General features: G+C 33.4%; 1 protein-coding gene across 1 annotated transcript in view; it reads right to left on the bottom strand.

Annotated features, from left to right (window-relative positions):
- The window catches only part of RFX6 (regulatory factor X6), a 62,635-nt gene that overhangs the window by 35,572 nt on the left and 1,439 nt on the right, over positions 1 to 25,624 (bottom strand). The window contains exons 3-6 of the mRNA XM_066248384.1: positions 23,534 to 23,657; positions 21,391 to 21,452; positions 10,113 to 10,190; positions 8,961 to 8,988 (exon numbers count right to left, since the gene is read on the bottom strand). Coding sequence (XP_066104481.1) covers positions 8,961 to 8,988; positions 10,113 to 10,190; positions 21,391 to 21,452; positions 23,534 to 23,657 — 292 coding nt within the window. The remainder of the gene's footprint in view (positions 1 to 8,960; positions 8,989 to 10,112; positions 10,191 to 21,390; positions 21,453 to 23,533; positions 23,658 to 25,624) is intronic.

Here is a 25,624-nt window from a genome sequence, read left to right as displayed (position 1 = left end):
GATATCACTCCACACCCATTAGGACAACTAGAATTAAACAATACAAAACAAACTGAACTAACAAGTGTTAGCGAGGATATGGAGAAACTGAAATTTTTGCTTACTGTTGATAGAAATGTAAAATGGTACAGCTGGTGCGTTAAACAGTATGGAGGTTCCTCCAAAAAATAAAATTAGTATTTGATACAATTATCACATGCAATTCTTCTTCTGGCTACATACCCTAAAGAATTACACCCATGTTTATGGCAGCCTTATTCATAATAGCTAAACCATGAAAGCAACCCAGATGTCCACTGGCAGATGATAAATAGTAAAAGGTGGTATATACACCCAATGAAATATTATTCATCCTTAAAAAAGAAGAGAACTTTGACGTATGCAACCATATAAATAAAACTTAAGAACATTATGCTAAAAAAATAAGCCAGTCACAGAAATATAAAATTGTATAATTCCACTTATACCTAGAGTAGTCACAATCACAGAGACAGAAAATAGAATGATGGTTTTCAGGAGCTGGGAAGAGGGAAGATGTGAAGTTAATGTTTAATGACTAGAGCTTCATTAAGTTTTGCTAGACTGAAAAGTTATGGAGATGGATGAGGTGATGAATGTGCGACAACATGAATACATTTAACGCCATTATATACTTAAGTGTATACTTAAAAGTGATTAAGACAGTAAATTTTACGTTGTGTATGTTAACACGATAAGAAAAATGAAAAAAAATCAATTACAGATGAAATAAGAACTTAAGTGTTAAGAGTATTATACTTTTAGAAGAGTATGTAGAAAAATATATTTGTGATCTGGAATATACACAGATTTTAACACATGAAATACAAAAAAAAACTAACCATAAAAATTTTAAAGTACCTTCATCAAAAGACGCTATAGAATGCTGTTATACCATAAATAGGGAGAAGTTATTTACAACACACAACCTACAGGATATAAGTATCTAGAATATACAAAATATTTCTAAGAATCAAAGATTTTTTTTAAAAGTACGTGATCCGAACAAATATTTTATAGAAGAGAATTGGCCAATAAAAATCCAAAAAGATATTCAAGTTCACAGTTTTGTGCAGTTATCAAAAATAATTTTCAAATGAAAACTCCAGGTAACATTTCATAGTTATTAAATTGGCAAAAACTAAAATGTCATTCTCTGCCAAATGTTCCTGAGAATGTGAAGCACAAGGAATGTCACACACACAGCTGGAGAGAATTAAGTTGATACAACCATTTTGGAAAACAACTTGCCATTACCTAGAAAAGTATAAAAATAAGCATATCCTAGGATCCAAACTTTCACTCCTCCACATGTGCACTTGTAAAATATTCATAGCAATATTGATTTTCAAACAAAAAATAAACAAATGTATTGTTATATGATATTCTTATACAAGGTGATAATGTACAACAATACAAATAAAGGTACTAGAATTACATGGATTATCATTGATGAATAACAGCATCTAATATTAATGAAACCAGAAATTCAAAGAAAAGAAAGAATCCATTTCTATGTAGGGCAAATAATAAACAATATATTGGTTTTAATAAGGTGAGTAATAGTTCTACATAAAATTTATTAATAATTTTTAAGTAAACAGTTCAATGATCAAGTACATTTACATTGTTATGCAGTCATCACCACATGTTAAAGGTATTCATTCATAAGTGATAAACTTTAAGGAAAAACAAAGGAGTGATTGAGACCAAATTCTGGAGAGCGGAAACTTTTGGTAGGCAGGTTGAGGGAAGAGATTGGGGTGGGGACACGCAGTGGATTTCTCTATTTTAAGCAATGAGGTAGGTCTTCAGTTTTTATCTTACGGCTATTTTTAAAATTGTGTGTGTATGTGTTACAAAAAATACATTTCCCAATAAAAATGTTAGAGTGTTAAGGAAACACATATTAAGGAACAACATATATGTTTTATTTTAATACTTATTTAAAGCTCTCATGTTTTGTGTTATAGAAGCTAGCAAATGTGTGGAACATCAACAGGAGGCAAAGGTGCTCAAGAAAAATTTAATTTATTTGAATAGGTTGACAATTGTATACAAAGGTAGTGTAAATCAAATAACAATATCTTTTCAGAACATGTAACAAAAAAGGGGGGGACTGATAAATTGGGGGAATCCGTAAAATATGATCACTTTGATTCCAGGACTGTTTGCTATTCTAATTGTACTAGGTGGTGGATGCCAGACTATAAAGGTCCGGATTTTTTTTTTTTTTGTCAGCTGATGACTTCATCACTCTTGAGTAAACTATTTTTTAAAAAATCTTATTTCCAAAAGAAAATAAGAAAGAAGCTACAGAAAAGAAACAATATGATTAGAAGGCAAGAGGGTCTGATTTATGAGGAAAGATTAAAGGAGTTCAGCTGCACAGTTTGGCTAAGTGATGACTTAGTGTGATAACACTCTGCAAATATTTGAAAAGCATATACCAAGAAGGGAGGATTTGTTATTTATCTTGGTACAAGGTTTTTGAACTGGCCATGAATGGTTGATGTTAAGAAGGAAACTCAAGCTATCAGGGGAACTTCCTGGTTGAAATATGAAATCAAGGGAATTTTTCCTTAAGAAATAATAGCAAATCAGTACTTTAACTGGTTAAAACAAAATAAAATTTGAAAACTGTGTATTTGAATAAAAAACTTGAAACTATCAAAATTCATACCACTGATTCATAATTACTCTCACCATCCTCTTTCCTTTTTGTTTTACTTTGTTATGGATTTTGTTTACTTTGACATCGTGAACTATTTAAAACTTTTTAGAAAGTATAGATAAAAAGTAAAAAATACCCATGTACTCAGTATCTTGATTAAGACATCAGACATCTGAAATATTAAAGCAGTTTCTGTAGTTCTCCCTAATCACTTTTCCTTTTCTTCCTCAGAAGAAATAAATAATCTTCTGGATCTGGTTATTATCATTCCTATTCAAACCTTCAAAAATTTTCTTCATATACACATATTCTTAACATGTGTTATTACTCTAAAAATGGTACCATAAAGTATGTATCCTTCTAAATGTAATGAGCTTTTTTTTTTTTACTCAACTTTAGGTTTTTGAGATTAATCTAATTTGGTTCTTATAGCTGTAGTTCACTCATTTCCATAAAAGTATAGCATTCCCTTGTATAAATATACATAAAATATATTTTCCATTATATCATAATGAATACATATTTTCTAATATCCTGTGATTATAAACAATACCGTTATGAACATCCTCATACATGCCTCCTTGTGCACAGTGTGAAGGTTTTTTCTAGGAATGCAGTTCTAAGGTGTGAGCACCTACAGTTTTATTAGTTATTGTCCCTCCTGCTATTTATAAAGAGTTCTTTTCCTCCATATTCCCAAAGCTATATTTTTAGACCTTTTTACTTAGAAATTAAATTTAATAGGGTGATATTACTCAATAGGAACACATAAGTTTCAGGTGTACATCTCCGTGGCACATGAACTACTCATTGCACTGTGTGCCTATCACCCAAAGTCAAGCCACTTTCCATCACCACATATTTGATTCCCTTCACTCCCTTCTGCTTATTCCCCTCCCTCTGGTAACCACTTCACTTTTGTCTGTTATTACTCCAGTTATAACTCATGGTGATAATTTGCATTTCTCTAATAAAAGTTGATTGAGCACTTTTCATATGTTTAGTGGCAGAAATGGTATTCAAAATATTTATTGACCATATGTTATAGACTGTGATCAGTCAGAATGGGTGCCATGAACAACAACTCTGTATATTAGTCATTCTTTTCCATCTTGTGTGAATTGCCTGTTCATATACTTTGCTGTATTTATATTGAGTTATTTTTTTATTTTTGAGTTGAAAGCAGTACTGTTCTATAGAACTTTCTGTGATGATGAAAATGTTCTGCTATACTTGCACTGTCCAAAACAGTAGTCACTAGCCACATGTGGCTATTAAGCTTTTGAAATGTAGCTAATGTGACAAAGAAGCTGAATACTTTATGTAATTAATAGCCACATATGGTTAGGGGTTACCATGCTGCACAGCATATTGATAAATAGTAACTCTATATCACTTATATATGATATCTAAATATTTCATTGTATTTTACATATTTGAAGCTATATATACATATATTTATTCTTGCGCCACGTTTTTCTTCCTAATTATTATTTCTCTGTGTCATTAAAAGAGTCTGTTAATGAATATACAATATTTAGTCCCATAAAAGTCCTACAAACTATGTAATCATTTCCTTATTATTAGACAGGTTGCATACAGTTTTTCACTGTAGTCAATAACAATTTTATGCATAATATTTTGTCTGCATTCTCTATTATTTCTTTATGTGAGATTCATGCAAAAGTAAAATTAATGGGAGAAGTGTATGAATACTTTAAAGACTTCATACAGATCTTGCAACTACTTCCCAGAAACCTTGTTCTCCCTTCACCAGAAGGACATAAAAGATCTTATATAACCACACCTTCACTAACATCATAACAATTTCTTAATATTTGATAATTTTATAAGTTAAATGTCATTTTATTTTTAATTTATTTCATAATCTATTTTTATGCATTTATTGGTTTCTTCTTTCTTTTGTATATTGTCTATTCACATCTTTTACTATTTAGTATGGTCTTCATATTTTTCTTATAAATTGATAGAATTTCTTTATGTAAGAGAGATAGCATCCCATTTTTACATTTGCCAAAAATAATTTCCCCAGTTTTCCTTGATTTCAAATTTTGTATATGGTGCTTTGGATACAAAGAAATTTTCAATTTGTTTTATTTTTTCCTTTGAACTTTCTTAAATTGTTTTCATGCTTAGAAAGCCATTTCCCATCCAGAAATGAAGTAGCTATATAGGTTTCCTTCTAATTATTCTTTTTATATATAATAATTTTATGAAATTCATAAAGATATAAAACAGAAAATTTTCCCAAAAGTATCCATTTTTATAACATTATGTCCTGAAGAATTTTACTTATTTATTTGATACTTCATTTTCCTCCACCAAAGACTTAAGACAATTCATTGAAAAATATTTTCAGCATTTAAAAAGTCCTAATCATACACTAAATTCTCATATACACTAGGGCCTTTTTTCATGTATCCAATCTTCATTATAGATCAGGGGTCTCAAACTCGCGGCCCACGGGCCGCATGCGGCCCGCCGAACAATTTTGTGTGGCCCGCAGACTAATCCACGAAGTTCAAAATAAATATTTTGAATATTCTGCCTACAACTGAGTCAGTACCATAATGTCATAACATTTTAATATCTACCAGAAAAATCTCCTTTTGAATATTTTTGTTTACATTCTTCTTAACTATTACTTCCTATATATTTTTCTAGATCAAGTTTAGAGCAATTTTCATCATTTCGCACTCACAGTTTTATTAAAGTATTAAATGTTTAAATTAATAGAAAGAATTGTGACCTTTATAATAATTAACATTTCTCCCCAGACATGTCACATCTTTTTATTTAAAATTTTCTTTTATACCTACATTTTTAAGCAGGTAGTATACTTCTTATTTTATGGTTGCTCCTAAATATTTTGCATTTCCTCTGGTTCCTACAATTTAAATTTTATAAGGTCTTATATTTCTTGCTTTTATCAGAGACTGTTTCCATCTCTCTCAACAAAGAATCTGTGAGAAAATTAAGTCCTAGAGAAAAGGATTTGAGTGGCCATTCTCAATTCTCCCAAGGATGGCATTTAACTAGTTCCATTCCATAAGCATGAAAGAGCTCATTCTTTACACACTATGGGTGCCTTCGGGCATGAGGGCTACATTCCCTCTGAGTATCCTGACTGAGAAGAGTTAGGACTTTCTTTAAACTCTTCAAATTCTTTTTTTCCTATGACTTCTACTCACTGCAGACAGCATAACTGACCACTAATGTCTTCAAAAGAAGATCGAAACAACCAAACTCCTGAATTTTCTGCCACAAAATCTACAAATCTACCTGTATCTGAACTTACCCTTTCCTCCTTCCAGTTTTAATGAAAGAAGTGTTCTTTCTCACTGGGGTCACTTCCTCCACTCTCAGGCTTTTCCACCCTCTTCAGTGACCTGTGCTCTCAACTTTCCCCTCCCTCTTTTTTAGATCTACAGTCTCTACCCTTACTGCATGTGTTTTGCCAACATTAAAATGGTTGTCTAGGCCTGACCTGTGATGGCGCAGTGGATAAAGCGTCGACCTGGAAATGCTGAGGTCACCGGTTCGAAACCCTAGGCTTGCCTGGTCAAGGCACATATGGGAGCTGATGCTTCCTGCTCCTCCCCCCTTCTCTCTTTCTCTGTCTCTCCCTCTCTCTCTCCTTTCTAAAATGAAAAAATTAAAAAAAAAGAATTAAAAAATGGTTGTCTAACTGTTCTTCAAGACTAAATTTTAAGTCTTCCTCCAATTATCATCCTCAACTTGATTAAATTTTCTACAGTCAATACTATTTCACACTCATTTTACAAACCAATAAAACCCAGATCTCTATTGAAAATGCTCTCCCTGAAGTCATTAATTATCTCCACTTAACTAATTTCACTGATACTTTACAGTCCGTATCTTGATGACCTTCTAGCACTATTTCAGAGTAGTAACCATTCCTTTCTGTTTTTTCCTATCAGTTTCTCCACTACATTCTCCTCTTTTCTTACCTCTGAATTCTCTTCAATTATCTTCTTGACCCTTTTCTTCTACTACACTCTCACAACTCTTTTCTTAAAATTTCTTCTTTTCTCATTTACTATTTCCCTAGACATTTTACTCATTACCATGGCTTCAATTACTATCAAACTAAATACCTAAGTCCTCTTTCTTGTCCTGTCATAACACAACTGCCCACTTCAAGTCTACGCTGGTTGTTTCAAAAGTATATCAAATATCAAAGTCCCAAATTGAACCCATTATCTTTCCACTTTCCCTACCTGCTTCTCTTCCAATGTTTCCTAGTTTAAAATCAGTCACTTCTCTCCATCTCTAGGGCTATTACCTTAGCCCAGATATTCTCTTATCCAGTCTATCCATATATCTATAACATAGTGCTCCTCTTCTTTGCCTTCCCATATGCCAGTGGTTGAAGTTTGGCAATGTCAGAGATATTTTTGGTTGTCACAAGGTGAAGGAAAGAGGGGTTGCTACTAGAATCTTGTGTGTAGAAGTTAAGGACACTGTGACACTGCTAAACATCCTACAATGCACAGGACATCACCCAAAACCGAATTATCTGGCCCCTAATGTAAATAATACCAAAACTGAGAAACCCTAACCTATGCTGTTCCATCTTTCCAAACCACTCTTCCTCTCTCTTCCCTTACTGCACTCCTCCTCCAAGTGAATACATCTCTTAGCCTCGGTTTCTTTAGCTGTAAACTGTTAATGTTAACACTTATTTTTTTTTCTACCTCACAATTATTAATGTTCAAATGATCAATCATATAGTATGTAAGCTTACATTGAAAGTCTTGGGCCCAGAGCTACTATGATGGTTAGTCACCCTAACTAAGTACAAAATGTTTATATTATTTCAACTTTGTTAAAAAAATCTTATTATCATTTTTAAAGTATGTAAAGTAATCCTGAGCCTTTAGAAAGTCTTTAATTGTGTTTATTTCTATAATCATCATAATATTGACAATTTATTATTACTTCAGCTATCTTTAGAAAAGTAGGCTATGTAGCCTAACTGAAATCATTTATTTTAACTGTAGTGACAAAAGTCTACCCCTAAACTTGTAGTGTACTCTTCTGAGAATGAAACAATAGAATTGAGAAACATTTTTCATTTATTCTATAAAGCAAGGCTTGCCATATACACGCTATATCAGTAGATGGTTTGCTAGTACCCCTAGTTCTACCAAAGTAGTAGGAAAAATACCTGAGAGAAGTTACTTAAATTCTCTGTTGACAAATTTCAGTCAACTGAAGTATATTTCTAAGTCAATATGTTTGCACTTTCATGATTGTTTATCTAATAAAGGGCTATTATTTCATTGATAAAAAGAGCAATCTAGAGGATTTTATTACGCAATTAGCCATTAAGTGCATTAAAAACACGGGTGGAAAGAAATTGGTCATTTCAAAGGGTTGGAGCTTTATATTATTTCTTAAGGTAATATGCTTACATTACTTCACCAAACTAATGGAGTTACAATTTACTCAAGTCCAGATTTAGCACACAACACATTGTCATGAGCCTTTAGTTCTGTGGCACCTCTTTTTAATGATTAGTTAACTTGAGGATAATGAAGGCCTTATCATGTGCCTAATTAGCCATGCAGTCCCTAATGGTAGTCTAACTCATTTAGATAAAATCAGTTTGCTGATCTGTGATTTGGTTGGAGGCTGGGAGAGGGTGGGGAGTCTAGGGAGAAAGTGCATGTGGGAGGTGTAATGTACCCTTTCTCCCTGGCTCCCACCTCCACCATTCACATCTCCGCCTCGTTGCAGAACAGATTGGCAAACCGATTAATACACACACATACAGTACTTAAAACAAACTATAATATTCAAAGAAGCCATAACATTTGGGCTTCTTGATGACATTTACAGGTTTTGTCTAAATGGATATATTCCAAGCAGCAATTTTTTTCCCATATCCAAAGCTTTAGGCTTTCTGTTTATATTTAAATGTAAATTTATTGAATCAATAATGGTATTTCTTTTTGCAGTTGCTTGAATATCTGCTATTAGGTATGGATAATTGAAAAATCACCTCTGCTAGGTTAACTGAAAACTGTTCAGTAGGTCCATATAAAGAACCAATAGCTGCCCCAAACATAACTTAGCTCTGTCTGAATTCCTCAATGATTCCATGGGCTCCTAATAAACAATATTTATTTCTGTGTGACAACTAGGGTGGTTAACACTTACTGTTCAGTGTGTAATACATATTATAGCAGATGTAAAATATAAGAAATGAAAGAATTCTTACCTCATTCTTCAGCTTGCTTCCAGAAAACCTTAAAAATTAGTACATTTTTCATTAGTTAAAAATATTATATACAGTTATAGCTATCAAGGAAATGCAGAAAACTTACAAAATAGTAATTTCACACTATGGTTACTGAAATAAATCTGGAGAAATTTATTTGATGTTCAAAGGGATTCAAGCATCTTTCTCAACTTACTAAAAAAAATAAGTCTAGTAAGAAAAAGTAAAATTAAATATATTTAGAGAAGTCTGGTAAGATTTGAGACAAGCAAAAAGAAATCTTGGTATTAAATATTTGTGTGTGTCCTGGGCTGTATTTGCACTTCAAAATAGATAATGACTAATAAGCTGCCATTATAGTCTTTATAATATCTGAGTTCCTCTTATATGACTCAGGTGATCACATTTATTTTCCCCCACAGGTTACTTCGCTTTTAAAAATAGTTTATTCTTTGACAGCTAAGAGCAATTCTTGATAAGTCATCAGGCAATCTCAGATGTTGATTTAATTATTCAGAGCTCTAGAATTTGAAAACAGTAATTGTATATATCACAGGTTTCACCAAATGTCACTTCACTTATGAATACCTCCTCCTGATAGTTAATGGCAGATTAAAGTAGTGTGTTCTTTATATTCATTTTTCTTTCTTTCACAGTGGCTCAAAAAGGTCAATAGTTTTATCTTTCTGAGGTAAGCTGCTATTCAGCACATATATGAATAGAGATGATTATAATAAAATTCTTGTCTTTGTTAGGTACTGGTCAAGCACACAGATATTTACAAAATACATGGTCTCTTAGGAAAAGAAAAACACATTACCACTTTTGCCTTTGTTTTTACTGAATCCATCCTAAAACAGATTCAGCCTTATAAGTAAATACTAATTTAAAAGCAGTTTGCTTCCCTGAGTTTTCCTTCTCATCTCTCTGGAACACCTGCTTCACCATTAATTTGTCATTACTGGTTACAGATTATATGAATTGTATAGTATTCTAGACCATATCACTGTAAGTGTCCATACAAAGTTGAAATTAAGGTCTGATGCTTAAAAGAAAACATTTTAATAAGCAAACTTAGTCATTCTGTTCAGTAGTTATCATGCATATTTAAAGAACTGCAGAGCACTTGTGTTGAAAGTAGCAGAACTTTACCTTGTCAGGCCCTTTCCAGAGTAAACGGAGTGGTAGTACGCACTGCTTTCTTTGATGCCAATTCCGTAATAATGATACCTACAGCAAGGACAAGAACCGACTCTGTGTTAATACAGGAGTTTTTGAAGGAAAGAAAGATACTGAAGTATAATGGAAGTAAACCACAACTCAGAACGGCAGCCCATTGATCAACCTCCTTTCCTGATTTTTTCATAATGTGCTTACGAACAACAAAAATCCCTCTTTGTTTGTAACTAATCTTACTTATGTTTTAAATGTATTGCAAATTTACTTCCGGAACTTACTTGATAAAGATAGAAGAATCACCTACTGCTAACCCCCTTCAAACCCTTAAAGCAAAACAAACAAAAAAAAATTGTAATTGTAGGCACTTAAATTTGTAAATGTCAGGCATTGGCTCAATACACAGAGTATGTGTATTTGCAAATGGCTCTGTTCAATTTGAATTTAGTCAATTAAATAAGAAAATAGTAGGGTTCCTTTGTAGTTTATCTATTAGCTGGAGAAAACAGTGTGACATTACATGTGAGGAAGATGTTGACATCATGCATAGGAAGATGTGTGAAGCATGTGACCCTTTAAAAGTTTTTCCTCATGTAAAATAAGCCCAACTCACTGTCATTTTCACTTCACACTTCTGTGCAACTATGGGGGGGGTGACTATGTCATGAATCAATGGAAATATCAATCATAGACTGTGTTACAAATAATTTGTTATAAATGTGTTTATGAATCCTGAGCCACAGGTAAGTGTAGGATCTCATCTAGTCTCAAGTTGTAGCATATTCTCCTAAATTGCACACTCCTAATATATTTCTCACCCAAGAACAAACACTGTAAGTGTTATACAGAAGCTAGCCAAACAGTGGGTATTTAGTGAGGGCAGCGAAAGCCTGCTGACTTCCCCTTTCACTCTCCCTGTCTCCCATGAAGCACCACTATGAAGGTTCCAAGGCCCCTTTTCTGACCTCCGCAATATAGAAGATACTTGGCCGAGCAATTCCACCCCTAAATGTTTTCAAAGCCCAGGACAGAGCACGATAGAGGCTTATATACCGTATATCTAATTATTTAAAATGCATAAGTCAAGCTAACAAATTGCTAAATAAAATGTTCTTGTCCTTCTATCTTGACAATTGAACTCCATAATATTATGATAAGTGGATTTGAACACAGAAGTTCCATGTGGCAACATCGTGATGTGGAAGCACCACCCTCCTTCTCTTCTCAGCTCCTGTTTCTATTTTCACTGTGAGGGGCCTCTTGTGAACACTGCTGACTCCATGTCCAAGATCCATCCACACGCACACACTCTAAACAGCTGTCCTGGCCATTCCTCAGCTCTTTGCACAGTGGTGGAGCAGAATACCGTCCTGAGGATGGATAAGGAAGAGCCCCACAGAGGCCCAGGAGGCAGGCAGGAGGCTGTCTGAGCAGGTCATTCTCAGGCCCCAGGGACCTGGAATGTGGGTTAGAAGGAAGGTATGGTCTTTGGGCGAACATATTCTCTCAAGTTATGGACTGCTTATCTCTCGAGAAGGGGAACAGCTGGAGGAGGGCCAGAACAGAGCCCTGAAGTGTGAGGCCAAGATGGGTTTTCTCCCATGAGGTTCAAAAGGAAGTGTTGTGGTAGGGAAGCTACCTCTAATGACCCTGGGGCATTTGAGACAAAGAGGAAAGTGTTTCCAAATATGAAAAAATATATATAATAATAAATAATTTCAGAAAGAGCTACTGTATTTGAGAAATAGTAACAGCAGGTGATCAAAGTAAACGAAGGTATTTCCTGAGTCTGGCAGAATAGAAACAAGTTCTCAAGTCCTCGGTTTTGGTAGAAGGACAATAGTAGCCTATTACCCTGAGCAGAAGAGGCTCAGAGTGGCTCAATTTTTACAGCACAGAAAATAATCCTCTGGTTGATGAGGGCAAAGGACCTTGAAGGGATAATGGAACAAAGGGAGAAATGAAGAAAATATGAAACTTATGGAAACCCCAAAACATTATACTGACTTGTCTCTAATTAGAAACTAAAAGATGCCTGACCTGTGGTGGCGCAGTGGATAAAGCGTCGACCTGGAACGCTGAGGTCGCCGGTTTGAAACCCTGGGCTTGCCCAGTCAAGGCACATATGGGAGTTGATGCTTCCTGCTCCTCCCCCCTTCTCTCTCCCTCTTCCCCCTTCTCTAAAATGAATAAATAAAATCTTTAGAAGGCCCTGGCCGGTTGGCTAAGCGGTAGAGCATCGGCCTGGTGTGCGGGGGACCCGGGTTCAATTCCCGGCCAGGGCACATAGGAGAAGCGCCCATTTGTTTCTCCACCCCCCCTCCTTCCTCTCTGTATCTCTCTTCCCCTCCCGCAGCCAAGGCTCCATTGGAGCAAAGATGGCCTGGGCGCTGGGGATGGCTCCTTGGCCTCTGCCCCAGGCGCTAGAGTGGCTCTGGTGGAGGCAGAGCGACGCCTCGGAAGGGCAGAGCATCGCCCCTGGTGAGCGTGCCGGGTGGATCCCGGTCGGGCGCATGTGGGAGTCTGTCTGACTGTCTCTCCCCATTTCCAGCTTCAGAAAAATACAAAAAAAAAAAAAAAAAAAAAAAAAACTAAAAGAAGGAAACTTAAGTTTAAGTCATTAAGACCTTACCAAAAGCAGCTATATTAATAGAAATAGATAAGGGAAATACCTCAAAACCATAAACAAATGAGCAGATTTAGATGATATTCAGCCAAGTATATTAAAATTAGTTGATAAAATAAGCACTATTTCCTTTATAAAGCATGAAATGATTGAGAACAGCATTACAATAAAATACAAGATATACAATAAAAATACAAGATATGGTCATTTTATGTTCTTTAGCACTTGCTGTTTGTTATAGAAATGCTATCATTTAAATAACCACATTTTAGCCACTTGCTGAAGCAATATATGTTAAGTATTGTTTTAAAAGTTAATAGTCTTTTATTATAACTTTATCTTTTTCTTTCTCATCTGCCTTTTTCAACATGTAAAAAATGTTATACCATAAAAAAGTGGTTTGCCTTGCAGACTGAGATAAAAAAAAAACTATGGGGCCTCGACAGGTGGCAGACAAAAATCATAAGGCAAGTGAAGGGAGGACCATGAGTTTAACAAATGTTAGAGGGCATCCTGTGTCCTGACCACTGTGCTAGTTGTCAATACACTGATGAAAAAGCCAACATGAAAAATCAGGACAGGAACAAGAATGCTTCTGACATCCACATCCACCTTAGTCCACGGCTTCCAGACTGTCTGCAGTCACGGGGCAATGACCACACTGGCCAAGCCTGAGGCACGTTTTTCTTCCATTTTTAAAAATCACCTGATGACCACTATTTGTAAAAGTTGCAACATCCTTTAGGACCCAGTAAATAGTAACTAAAATAGATTTATATATATATTTTTTTTACTTGCGGTTTTGAAGAAAAGGATATTTTCATTACATAATTCACTTGTTCTTTATTTTAATAAAATGATTAACACTTTATCTCCTTTTTCCCATCATTAGAGCAAAATTTAGTTAAAAATAGAAGTAAATAGCTAGATAGCTAGAGATGTATTTGTATATCAATTTTATTTATAATTAGAATTTTTTATGTGAAATACAGTTTGAAGAGGCTTGTTTTCTGCATACACACTCATTCCTTTAGCTCAGCATGATTTATATTAAGCAGTGATAACTAACATAAATCATTAAGAACTACACCACTGATCGGGATGTTTCATAATTGAAATTCCATATATAAACTAGGACTCCCTATAATAGGGAACCAATAAACATTAATGGATTAATTAACATCATAAAAAGTTAAAACTTTATAAATAGAAATTTGTCGGTAAAAAGCACGCATTACAGTTTTATATACTTAAAAATATCAACACAATTTTAAATTTGGTATGCACTGAAAAATCTCTTGTCTAAAATGATGTAAGTAAATCTACTAATTCCTTTAATCCTACAACTCAGACTGTATAAATTTACACATCACGGTCAGAATTACTTGTTCTCCATGAATAGCGTGCTCTCGCACTTGGGCGCCTTCACTTGCTGGGTTCCCCCTCCGTGGACAATGCCTTCTTCCTTCCTGCCTCATTCCTCAGCCAGGCCTCCAGGGGTAGCATTACTGCACGAAGCTTCTGCTGGTCTTTCAGATGAAACTGATTTCTCTGTCCTCTGAACTCCTCGCTTGGTCATTTCTTTACCCCATGTAGCTTCATACCACGTACCTTTGATACATGTATACATGTTTTCCCTACTAAACTATAAGATTTGGAGGACAGAATTGTTCTTTCCTTCACTGTGTTTCCCTTGAGACATTACTGTAAAGGAAAAGCCTCATTGGTTGGATGAGTCGGTGTATCCTGCTAAAAATTTAGAAACTGATAAAACACAAATGCTCTTAAAGCCAATAGTTTTCAATAACTTTTTCATAACACTGCATATTTTCAGATTACCAGTAAAATAGGGTGTTGAACAAATGTTGTATAACTAACAATGTGTATAAAGGGCATGGCATCAGGGTATTTAGGTAGAAAGAATGTTGTCAGGAATATAAATCTCTACTTTGCCATGACCACTGTAATGCGTTAGCACATTTCATATCCAGTTCTTTTCTGGAGCTGACAATATAATTCTTCTCCTTCAACCTTCCTTTCAGTCTAACTAGGTACATGTTATGATCCGAGTAATAATCAAGTGTCTTTGAGAGCGGAGAAGAGGTAACATACGAGCAGCTGTTCTTCCTCCTAACACACAAACTTCATAAAACTGGGCAGAGTAATTTCATGCAATATGTACATGGATTTTTCATCTCATTTGCAACAACTTATACCACTATTTTGTTGTTAATATATTCCCCTAAAGTAAACTTGCTAAGAAATTTTCCAGAATACTCTAACATAACAACAACATAGGCTGTGCATGCTAAATTAAGAAATGAAGTTTTCACTCTGGGATAACTAGTTGTTTTAATTTATATACAACTAACTGATGGCTACCCTATAGGTTACTTTGAATAAAGATTCCCATTTTCTTTCATTAAAGAAAAAAATTCCATAAAAACAAAAAATGATTTCAAAACATTCCACAGTTCCTTCTCCCTAAATTGTTTTTATCCTTTTTTATTTGCGTAGCTAGATAATGCTTTAAAATTCTAGGTATGATTAGCTAATATGTCTAAGAAAATGTTTCCATAATGCAAGTATTGTAGTTCTTGTGAAATAACAAAATTGTGCTCATTCATTATCATCAACTGTCTTAACTTTATATTAATTTACAGATATCATTTACATTTTAGGAATAAAGAAGAATTATTCATTAATTTTTGTGTCCACATGTTAAAGTTAACATGTTATAAAATATAAGAGATTTTTAATAGGACAAATGCAATTATTACTGCTCTTTTTTTACTACTAAAATATTTATATTGTGTCTAATACTTTTCTTCACTTGCTGATCTACTTATATCTACACCTATATTATTACTTCTTCCCATTTCAGTTCTTATATAGAATTCTTGAAACATATGTTCCCACTGAGCTAGTAGCCCTGATGTTAGTTTACACTACACAAGTGATAACTGATAAGGAAATGGTGGGATTAAGCTGTTCAGGGCCTTGCAATAACTTAGTATGATAAGAGCAGCTGCCATATCAGTTTTATTAACCCACTAAATCAGCACTAATAAATAAGATAATAGCTTTTGTCCCTCATGTCTGAAAACTGAGACTTAACTGATCAAAGTCTACATGAAATTAAAATGTAACTTCAAATCAAACAGTCTACCCTGTGCATGAAATCTATTCCATTGTGTTCTCACTTACTCACTCCACTGAGTGAGCAAGGGTGTGATATAGGTTCTTAATGTTCATCATTGTATCCCAAGGGCTTGGCCAGCTCAGGACACTCAATAAAATGCTTATTGAATAAATAATCATTCACAGTAGAAGTTTTTTGACACCATGTACTTTATCTTATTATTCTTTGCATCTCAAAACCTCTTTAGCACCAACCTTTATACATCAATATAAATATAAATGGATTGATCATTCTTGATATAATACATTTATAACATAAAATACTTATTTGTCATTGCTCTTCTGTACCTATAGAATGTTGAATTTTTATTTATTCAAAACCTAAATTTAAATATAATGCACAGAAAAATAATTAGGTATATATTTTTGGCATTGGTTGTAAATCAAAGAGAAGATTAAAATAGCCACACAAAATCAAAGTCAGCTTTTATCTTGGTTTAAAAATGGAGGGAATCCACCATTGGGGATATTGATTTCCTTGGCAGGAAGGGTGATGGTAAGAGTGACAGAAGGAATGTATAGCTGAGATGCTAATGTTGCCTGCAACTTGACTGACTTTATCCCCAAAATACACATAGGTTAGGTGTGCTAGAGCGAAGCTTTCTGACCCCTAGTGTTAATCTTTAGCGACTTTTCCCAAAACCTTTGACAGCAATGGATTCTTGTGAGGACATCCCACTTGCCACTGGAAACAAATTATTCAATTTTTAATTGTTTCTAATTTTGACAGTGGATGATATCTAGTCCTACATAATTATTCAGTCCATTTGTTTTTGTTGTTGCTTTTAGTATCTGTTTTAAATATTTTCTCTCTTCTTTTCATTTGAATAAGTTTTTGGCTCATTTTATTTAATTAAACTGTTTTCATCTTTCATTCTGTGATGAGGGAAAGAGGTAGCACCTGCACAATGGTGAGTAGTGAGGACTGACTACTTGAATACCCCCAGTTATCTTAGAGAAACAGAACTTGCAAATAAACACAGAATCTACTTCTATTTTTTTTTAGACTCTACTAACCATCTCTTTGTCACCATAGATCAGTGTTTCCCAGACATTTGGATTTACATAAACCAGTAAAATTTAGAAAGTGACATTGCTCTATGCACCCTAATAACATCTAAGGACGGTTTTAAAAACAGTGGCTCATCTTGCACCCACAATATAGAAAAATCTTTTAGTTAATAATGGTCTAAAATAAGTTCTGTCTGAAAGACCCAAATGAAGTGATTGGACACACTCTAGCATAGTCCATAAGAATTTGGTAAAAAATAAGAAATTATATTTTTAAATGGCCATCATTAATGTATTTTAATATATATAATCCACAAAATTAAAATAAATTAATACCCAGTTTATTTTTATTTTTGAAATAACTTAATAAATATTCAGTGATAGTATATTTAGGGCATTACACTAAATTCTATGACAATAAAATAAGTTTTACAAAATTAGTAGTAAAATTGGGAGAAATTATAAATTCCTGTTTTCCCAAAATATGTTTTCTTCTTCATTTATATTTCTGGATCATCATTTCTTCATATTTCTACATACATAAAAATACCTTTCATAAAATATAAAAGTTTGAAATATTAAACAGTCACTAGAAATTGTGATTGTGAAGATAATATACTAACACATAGAAATGTTTAGGACAAAAATTAAAAGCAGAAAGCAAAATTTTGTTTGTACAATCAACTTTCTTTTATATAAAATATAAAATATCTCAATAAATATAAAATAATTTAAAATGCTTTCTGATTGAGGCTTGAGAATATTTCCTAAGCTCTTTGAAAAAGAAGCTAATATATTAATAAATTTTTAAAACAATTCAGAAAAAACAATAAAATTTATACTTTAAAAAACCAAAAGGTGAATTAAACAATTGTTTTGTTGCTATGACTATATCAGAAAGCAGTAGACTTTACTAGTTGGCAAAGCTCAAAGTTTAGAGCCAAATAACTCTTGATTTATTGCTAATATTGTTATTTTCTCTGTATCTGTGTGAGCTTAGGCAAGTCAGTAACTTTTGAACTGTAGTATCTGCATTTGTAAAACACAGGTATTCCAATCTCATATTGTCATTGTTAGGATTACTGTGTGTGTGTGTGTGTGTGTGTGTGTGTGTGTGTGTTGTTCAATAAATAATAACTTTACATTGCTGGTATTTGGATATACTGATTAATTAACTTCATATTATTAAGAATAGTAAGGTTGAAAGCATATTTGTTTTATTCCATTTATTCCTATACTTCATTTCATTTAATTTCCACAATAAAGTTATGAGATAGATGTTTTATACCTACTTTACTGATGAAAAGTTGAACAATTCATTTAGAATCATACAGCTCTGTGTGGAAGTATAGAATTAAAGCTTAGATTTGTCCAACTTCAAACCCCATGCTCTTAACCACTAGGCAATGCTGCCTTTTGATACATACTATCTCTTAAGGTAAAAATTGAAGGATATTCTTTGAAAATATACAAAAACAGGAAAACTATATAAATAAGAATAATTATATCAAACATTACCAATTACAAAGTACACAAATTCTACATTTTGCTCTATCTTTCAACATCCTTTGTGTACATATGGAAAATTTCTTTTCCCCATGATATCAAAATACCAAACATATAATAGGCAAGTTATATAAATCAAATGGCATATCAGAAAAGTAGAAGAAAATTCAAATTGCTAATCCTTTGCTCATGAGTATGTCTGCTCTTAGATATCAAACAAATTGCCTGAAGTCACCATTTATTGTTACATAAACTTTAACACTGGAGACTCACCATGTCACAAAGGACAAAGTTAATGATTCATCCTTAATCCTAAAGGCTCCTTCTAGGATTAATTGACTTTCTCTGCAGCCTGACTGCTTGCCCCTCTTGTGGATCTTATGAGGAGAATTTTGCAGGATTGTTTTGCCTCTTTTTTTATTACCTATTTACTTCAAACACTAACTGATCTTTCCTTCACACACAATGCAATAGAAATAAAATTCAGTAGAAATCAGCCAGAAAAATTGAGCCTAACGTTTGGTTAGAAGGAAAAAGCTAATATTATCTTTCAATGTGGCATTTTATTTCTCCTCTCAGGCCACAATGCTATTAACATTAGTTGGAATCAATTAGACAAATACTAATTGATCATATATTATGTATCAGACAACAGTCATTAAACATGAGTACAGGTGAGACAAGGTCTCTAATCTGAAAATACTATCTGTTGGGGGGAAGAAATATTAATTTTACACTAGGATAGATACCAACAGATTGCTACGAGAGTACAAAGAAAGAACCTACAATAAATCAAGGGGTTAAGGAAAGATTCTGAAGAAAAGAAAGTTCATAGGACATTTTTTTAAATGGATAATATTTCAAAATACTATAGGGAAAAAGTCATTTCCAATAGAAAAAGACAGCATAAACTGTGGAGTGACAGTCAGATGAAGCAATGGGTAAAAGGACTATAATTTGGGGATAGCACAGGCTACATGCTGAGAAATGAGAAGTGGATAATAAGAAAATGGGTTGGGACTCAATCATAATAGACTTTGAATATCAAGATGAGAAAGTATTGCCTTTCATAGTAGAAATTATGAGCTGGTGAAAGTTTCTGAGAATGAGAGAGTCATTACTAAATCTGAACTTTAGATGGGCAATTTGGAAAAAATATATTAAGTGGACTGAAAAGACCATGTCAAGGCCAGGTTATGAAAGTCAGAATGAAGACAGACATTCAGGAGAAAGACGTCTAAAAAAAGACGTCTTCTCATAAATAAGAGTGCAGTGGTTACTGGAGGAGGGAAAGGGAGGAGACAAAGGAAGGTGGGGGAAGGAGAGGTGTATAAAGAGAAACAAATATAAGGTGACGAGGATGATATGACTTTGGGGGATGGGTATACAACATAATCGACTGTCGAAATGATGTGAAGATGTTTCCTCTAAATCTATGTACTCTAGTTGACCAATATCACCCTGTTAAATTTAATTATCTAAATAAAAATAAATTAATTTTTAAAAAGACATCTTTTTTTGGCAAGTGACTACAACAAGCTAGACAATAGAGTCGCCACTAGTCACATGTGGACATTGACTACTTAAAAAGTGACAAGTCTGAGTTGATGTTGCTATATGTATAAAATACTCACTGGATCTCAAAAGCTTAGTAAGAAAAAAAGGAACATAAACTATCTTATTAATAATATTTAATTATTTTGATTATATACATGGTAATCAAATGTTCTGTATATGTTGGATTAAATGAAACATTGAAATCAGTTTTATATGGCTTTTTTTTTTAACTTTTTAAATGTGCCTACTAGAATTTTTTTAAAACTGTGCGGCTGCATTATAGTTCATTGGATGGTGCTGAATTACATATCAGGGCAGAAGGAGATACCAGACAAGCTAGAAAACAAGATAGGAAAGAAAAGAGAACTTGCCAGGGTGGTGATGGGCAAACCATCAAGGAAGTTTTATATTTGTATTTATTTTAAGAGGATATTATCAACAGGTTCAAATATTAGACAGGTGTCAAAAAAGATGAATAATAGTGGAAATGACCCATTGGGTTGCCCAGTGACTAGTAAAGAAACGGACTGGAACAGAGGGATGTGGTTCACACTAGCGGATAGCTACTCTTTCAAGAAATAGAAAAAAGAAAATAAATAACAGTAATTAGGAAGAGTAGTACAGAAAGTTTGAGATAGTGTTGTTTTAATCAACATAAAAGAGATCTGGATATGTCTGTAAGCAGAAGGAAAATAATCTAAAGACTGAAAAGAGTGAATAATGGATGGACAAGAACCTGTAACAGTGGTTTCTACAAAGACTGCCACAAGAGAAATAAAATAGCTTCAGTTACCAAGAAAGGGAATATATGGCACCTTATTTCATATTTATATTTACATGAAGAGATGACCAAAGGGATCATTTGGGCATATTATTTGTCTTCGAGGACAAAAGGGGGTTCTAAGAAATTATTATCTAAAAGAAAACCAGAGGAATAACCAGAATCATGCTTCAACTCCTGGCTTTGGCCTTGCTCTTCAGAAGTGTGAATTACGTCCGGGCACTGATTTAGTTATATACATGTCCCTTTCGTGACACTAGTTCCTTCAGGAGTGGCTTTAAGATTATAAAAATGATTCATTTAAATTATTTCATCAGAAAAAAATCATATGATTTCTCTGTGTAGATTACGCTTTTTAAACATTATCCCAAAATCCACTTGTTTTTCTTTTTAGTTCTTATAGTTGGTAAAAGTCTGCTTCATCAAAAAGAAAATAGCTCGTTCTATTTGCCAATAAAGACAATACATGTTCTATTTGCCAATAAAGACAATACTTATTTTACATTGTGTCAATCCTCATGCACAAGATATCATATGCACAGGTCTTAAATGTGTTTATTGATGTGTCTTACTTTGAATGGCCTCTTGTTCCAAGCCGCCGTGTTGTTAAGAGGGGAAATTTCTGGCGAATTGTCTAAAAAGAAAGTCAATTACATTAGTTTTCAGAAAGTGTGTGGTTCTATTGCAAGTCGCCCATAACTAATTAATTCTAAAAAATAAATATTGAACTTCAAGTAAATATTTAGTCTGGGAAAAGTAATATCGTATACAAATTGATAAGCAATAATGCATGAGCAGAGGCAGGGAGGCACTTCACTGATGAGATTGTTCTACTTGGAAACTGTCTCAATTTTCAAGGCAGATCATACCAATATCTGCTTTTGCTTGATGTTACCACCAAGGCAATGGGTTTCTTCATAATAATTCTGGTCAGTTCTTTACCCACAATTACATATCCATCTTCAACCCTGAAAGGACACATGAAACCTTCTGCTTTACTAGATCTCCACAGCAGTGTTTTAAAATTTTTCTTCCTGTGTTTCTTTCTCTAAATTTGCTAAAAAAAATAGTATCGTATTAAAAAACAAAAATCCTCTCTACATAAAACAGGGGTTTTAATCTGGATTATAGGAGACCCACACATACTCTCTCTTCTAAGGGCTTCATGGCAAACTTTATGTATGTGTTAATTTCTCAGGAAATGGTTTTGTAGTTTTGATCAGATTCTCAAGGTGTTTCATGACTCGCCAAACAGGTAAGAATTACTGCCCTGGCCGATTGGCTCAGTGGTAGAGCATCGGCCTGGCGTGTGGAAGTCCTGGGTTTGATTCCTGGCCAGGGCACACAGGAGAGGTGCCCATCTGCTTCTCCACCTCTCCCCCTCTCCTTCCTCTCTCTCTCTTCCCCTCCCGCAGCCAAGGCTCCATTGGAGCAAAAGATGGCCCTGGGCGCTGGGGATGGCTCCTTGGCCTCTGCTCCAGGCGCTAGAATGGCTCTGGTCACAACAGATCAACACCCCAGATGGGCAGAGCATCGCCCCCTGGTGGGCCTGCCGGGTGGATCCCGGTCGGGCGCATGCGAGAGTCTGTCTGACTGCCTCCCCGTTTCCAGCTTCAGAAAAATACAAAAAAAAAAAAAAAAAAAAAAGAATTACTACCATAAGGTGGGCTCATAAAATAGCAATGTTAAAATGGACATTAAAAGTTGTCTTAACCAACCTCCTTATTTTATAGAACAAGTGAACTGAGTTGTGAAAAGGTCAAATGCTTTCAGAAGGTCTCAGAACAAATTAGTCGCAGTTTAGGCTAGAACCTAAATCATTGGATTACCATACACCATATCACACTCTCTCCCATAAACAGGTTTTTAAAATAAGCTAACAAATGATTTTATTTTTAAAAACTGAAAAGTCAGAACATAGTACTCATTATTTTCTGGACAATGAGTCCCTCTAGAGGATAGACTTTGGATTTCAGTTTATATTAAATGCATGCTTGGGAATTAATTAAGCTTCCTACAGTTTTTCCTGGGATATCCTAGACAATAGAACAAGACTTTCCCAAGATATTGATAGTGTTTCCTGATTCTCAAAATGAGATCAACATATATAAATATAGTGATATCCGCTCTATAGATTCCCATCTTAATCATACAGTTTGGGTAGAAGGAAATATATATAAATATAAAAAATATAACCAATCCCATAATACCTTAGATATTGAGGTATAAAAATACTCACATGAAAAGGAGAATTAAGAGGTCTATTGTAGTAATAGAATAAAAATCTATTAAAAACTCATATACTTGGACTAGCTAACTAATAAACATAATTAACAACTACATTAACAAGATACATGTCATCTCCACTTAATTTTGCTTCTCAATATAGTCCTGATCACATTTTTTAATATAGCCCTCTTTGAGGAAGTGTCATTGCTCAAATAGAGTTTCCTTTCAGGTCACATTAAATCTTCTGATAGCCAAGATTCTAATATTCAAAACATATAGTAGTCCAAGGTAATACATATAGTACGTAAAATCAAAGTAAAATATATAGTCGTTCCAGATACTGCTCTTAAGAGACATCATTTATGCTTGAGAAACAAATTTCTTGATACTCTGTATGAAAACTTGTTCAGATGAATTTCTTTGTCCATACTGTCTGCCTGATATGACTTTAATTGTAACGTGATATAGCCAATATGAGTTGCTTACTTTTCCAAAGGTGGCTGCACAAGCTGGCTCCAATTTCTCTTTTCTGCAGAAATCTAAATAGTGTGCATAAAGAATGCACCGTGGTAAGCAAACTCCTTCACATACAATGTAATTTTCTTCAAGCCTAAGAAAAAAGCAAAAAGATCAAACATTTTGTTTATTTCTCTTTTTCATTCCCCCTTTATATTGATTTATTGCCCATTTTGAATAGACATTTTATACAAATGAGTTCATGAGTAGACATAAGCAGACTTTCTTTATTCTGGATATTATTCCAAATCATAAGATTAATGTCAGAGGAGCAAGAATCTCAATTAATATCTGCTAGTTGCAGTTGCAATACTATGACTAACATAAAACCATTCCTGCCTGGTCTACACCTGAAAAAATAGGTTTTACTTTTATTTAAGTCCTCACTGTCTATCAGAGTTTGCTCTGAAATATACAAATATTAATAATGGTTCTTTAAAAGAACATTCTCAATGCTAAAAGTTTTCAGGATGGCAAATGTCTACAATCATATACTTTAATTCACAAACTAGTTCTGAACCCTGCTAGTTAGGAAGCATGGTGATGCACTTATTGAGCAAATACATAAGAGTAAACTCACTTCACTTAACTTTGAAATGGTACTGATCTAGCTCTATTCTATACCTTTACGCTGTGAGCAGTACTATAATTACCTAAAACATCCCATACACTCAAAACATTATGCAGTTCTCTATAGATGATTCCACAAATGACATAAATTCATCTTTATATTATAAATATAACAATACCAGCATTGGAAATTTAGAGATAATTCTATTTAATTTAGAAGTCTATAAATTGCAACTAAACACAATTTACATAAATGTAATGGTATATATTTAAAGCTTACAAATATCTGAATAGTACTCAACATATTAGAACTTATAGATTCAATTTGCAGCTTTCCTAACAATTCTATAGGTGATTTTAGCTAAAATTTACCCACTGTATATATAGTAAAATCATAATTATTACTATATAAGAACAATGCAATATAGGGTATTCATTAAAATTAAAATTGGGTAGAACTCTTTTAGCTCTCTGATTTAACATATTCCCAAGGTGCATGAGATTTTTTTTTTAAGTAAAGGATATGTCCCCTAAGCAAGTAAAACATCAGACGTCTATTTTGCTATGAAGATGGACAAGAAGAACCAAGACCAAGTATGATATGCATACATAAAACCAAATACCTAGTTGACACTAAAAATTGGAGTTACTCAACCAAGTTTTTCTCTTTAACTTTCAGTTCTAATTTTTACCATCCCCAATATAATCTACAAAGTTAAGGAAAATTTCTCAAAATACAAATTGCTCACTTAGGTTTCTTTTAAAAATATATATATAACACTTGTTGGGGGAGAATGTGGAAATTTTAAATAAAATGATAGCATTTTATAGTTTCAAAAATATGAAAATCACAGAAAAACTCAACTCTTTAAAAATATTTTTATATAATTTTTATATTATAAAACTAATGACACACATATAATGCTCATTTTTCACCTGGTTGTTTTGATGTATTTGAGGTATTGTTTTTGTCTTCAAATTACTGAATAATCTTAGACATAAGTACAATGTTAATTTGAAGTATAACTTTTGTCTTTAATCATAATGCATTTATATTTATAAAGTAAAAACCCAAGTTTGTTTTCATTCACTCTGAAAAAAGTGAAAGAGATCATTCAAAATGCCTCCATAATATATCTGAAATCAATACATTTTTGCCCCAATTATTCTGATAAAAGTAGTTGTACCCTAACTATTCCAGATTATTAGCTCAATTATTTACCACTCTGGTGTATTGTTAACCAGTAATTGTGGCATCACTTCAATAGTTAAACCATAACTTTAGAAGATCATTAGTTTATATTTCAAATATTTGAAAAGATCTGAGTATATCATATAAATTTAGTATGTAAAACTGTAATTCAATGTTATAATAAATGAAAATAAAAACTTACAAGTTTTTATGGTTTTTTGGCACTTTTCTAATATTTAGATAATACTTTATATAGAGAGATTGTGTAAATAATCAATGAATAGAAAATTTTAATTATT

This window comes from Saccopteryx bilineata, chromosome 12 (assembly GCF_036850765.1).
Source record: "Saccopteryx bilineata isolate mSacBil1 chromosome 12, mSacBil1_pri_phased_curated, whole genome shotgun sequence".
NCBI lineage: Eukaryota > Metazoa > Chordata > Mammalia > Chiroptera > Emballonuridae > Saccopteryx > Saccopteryx bilineata.
Note: the sequence above shows the minus strand (reverse complement) of the source record. Positions and strands in the feature narration are given on the sequence as shown.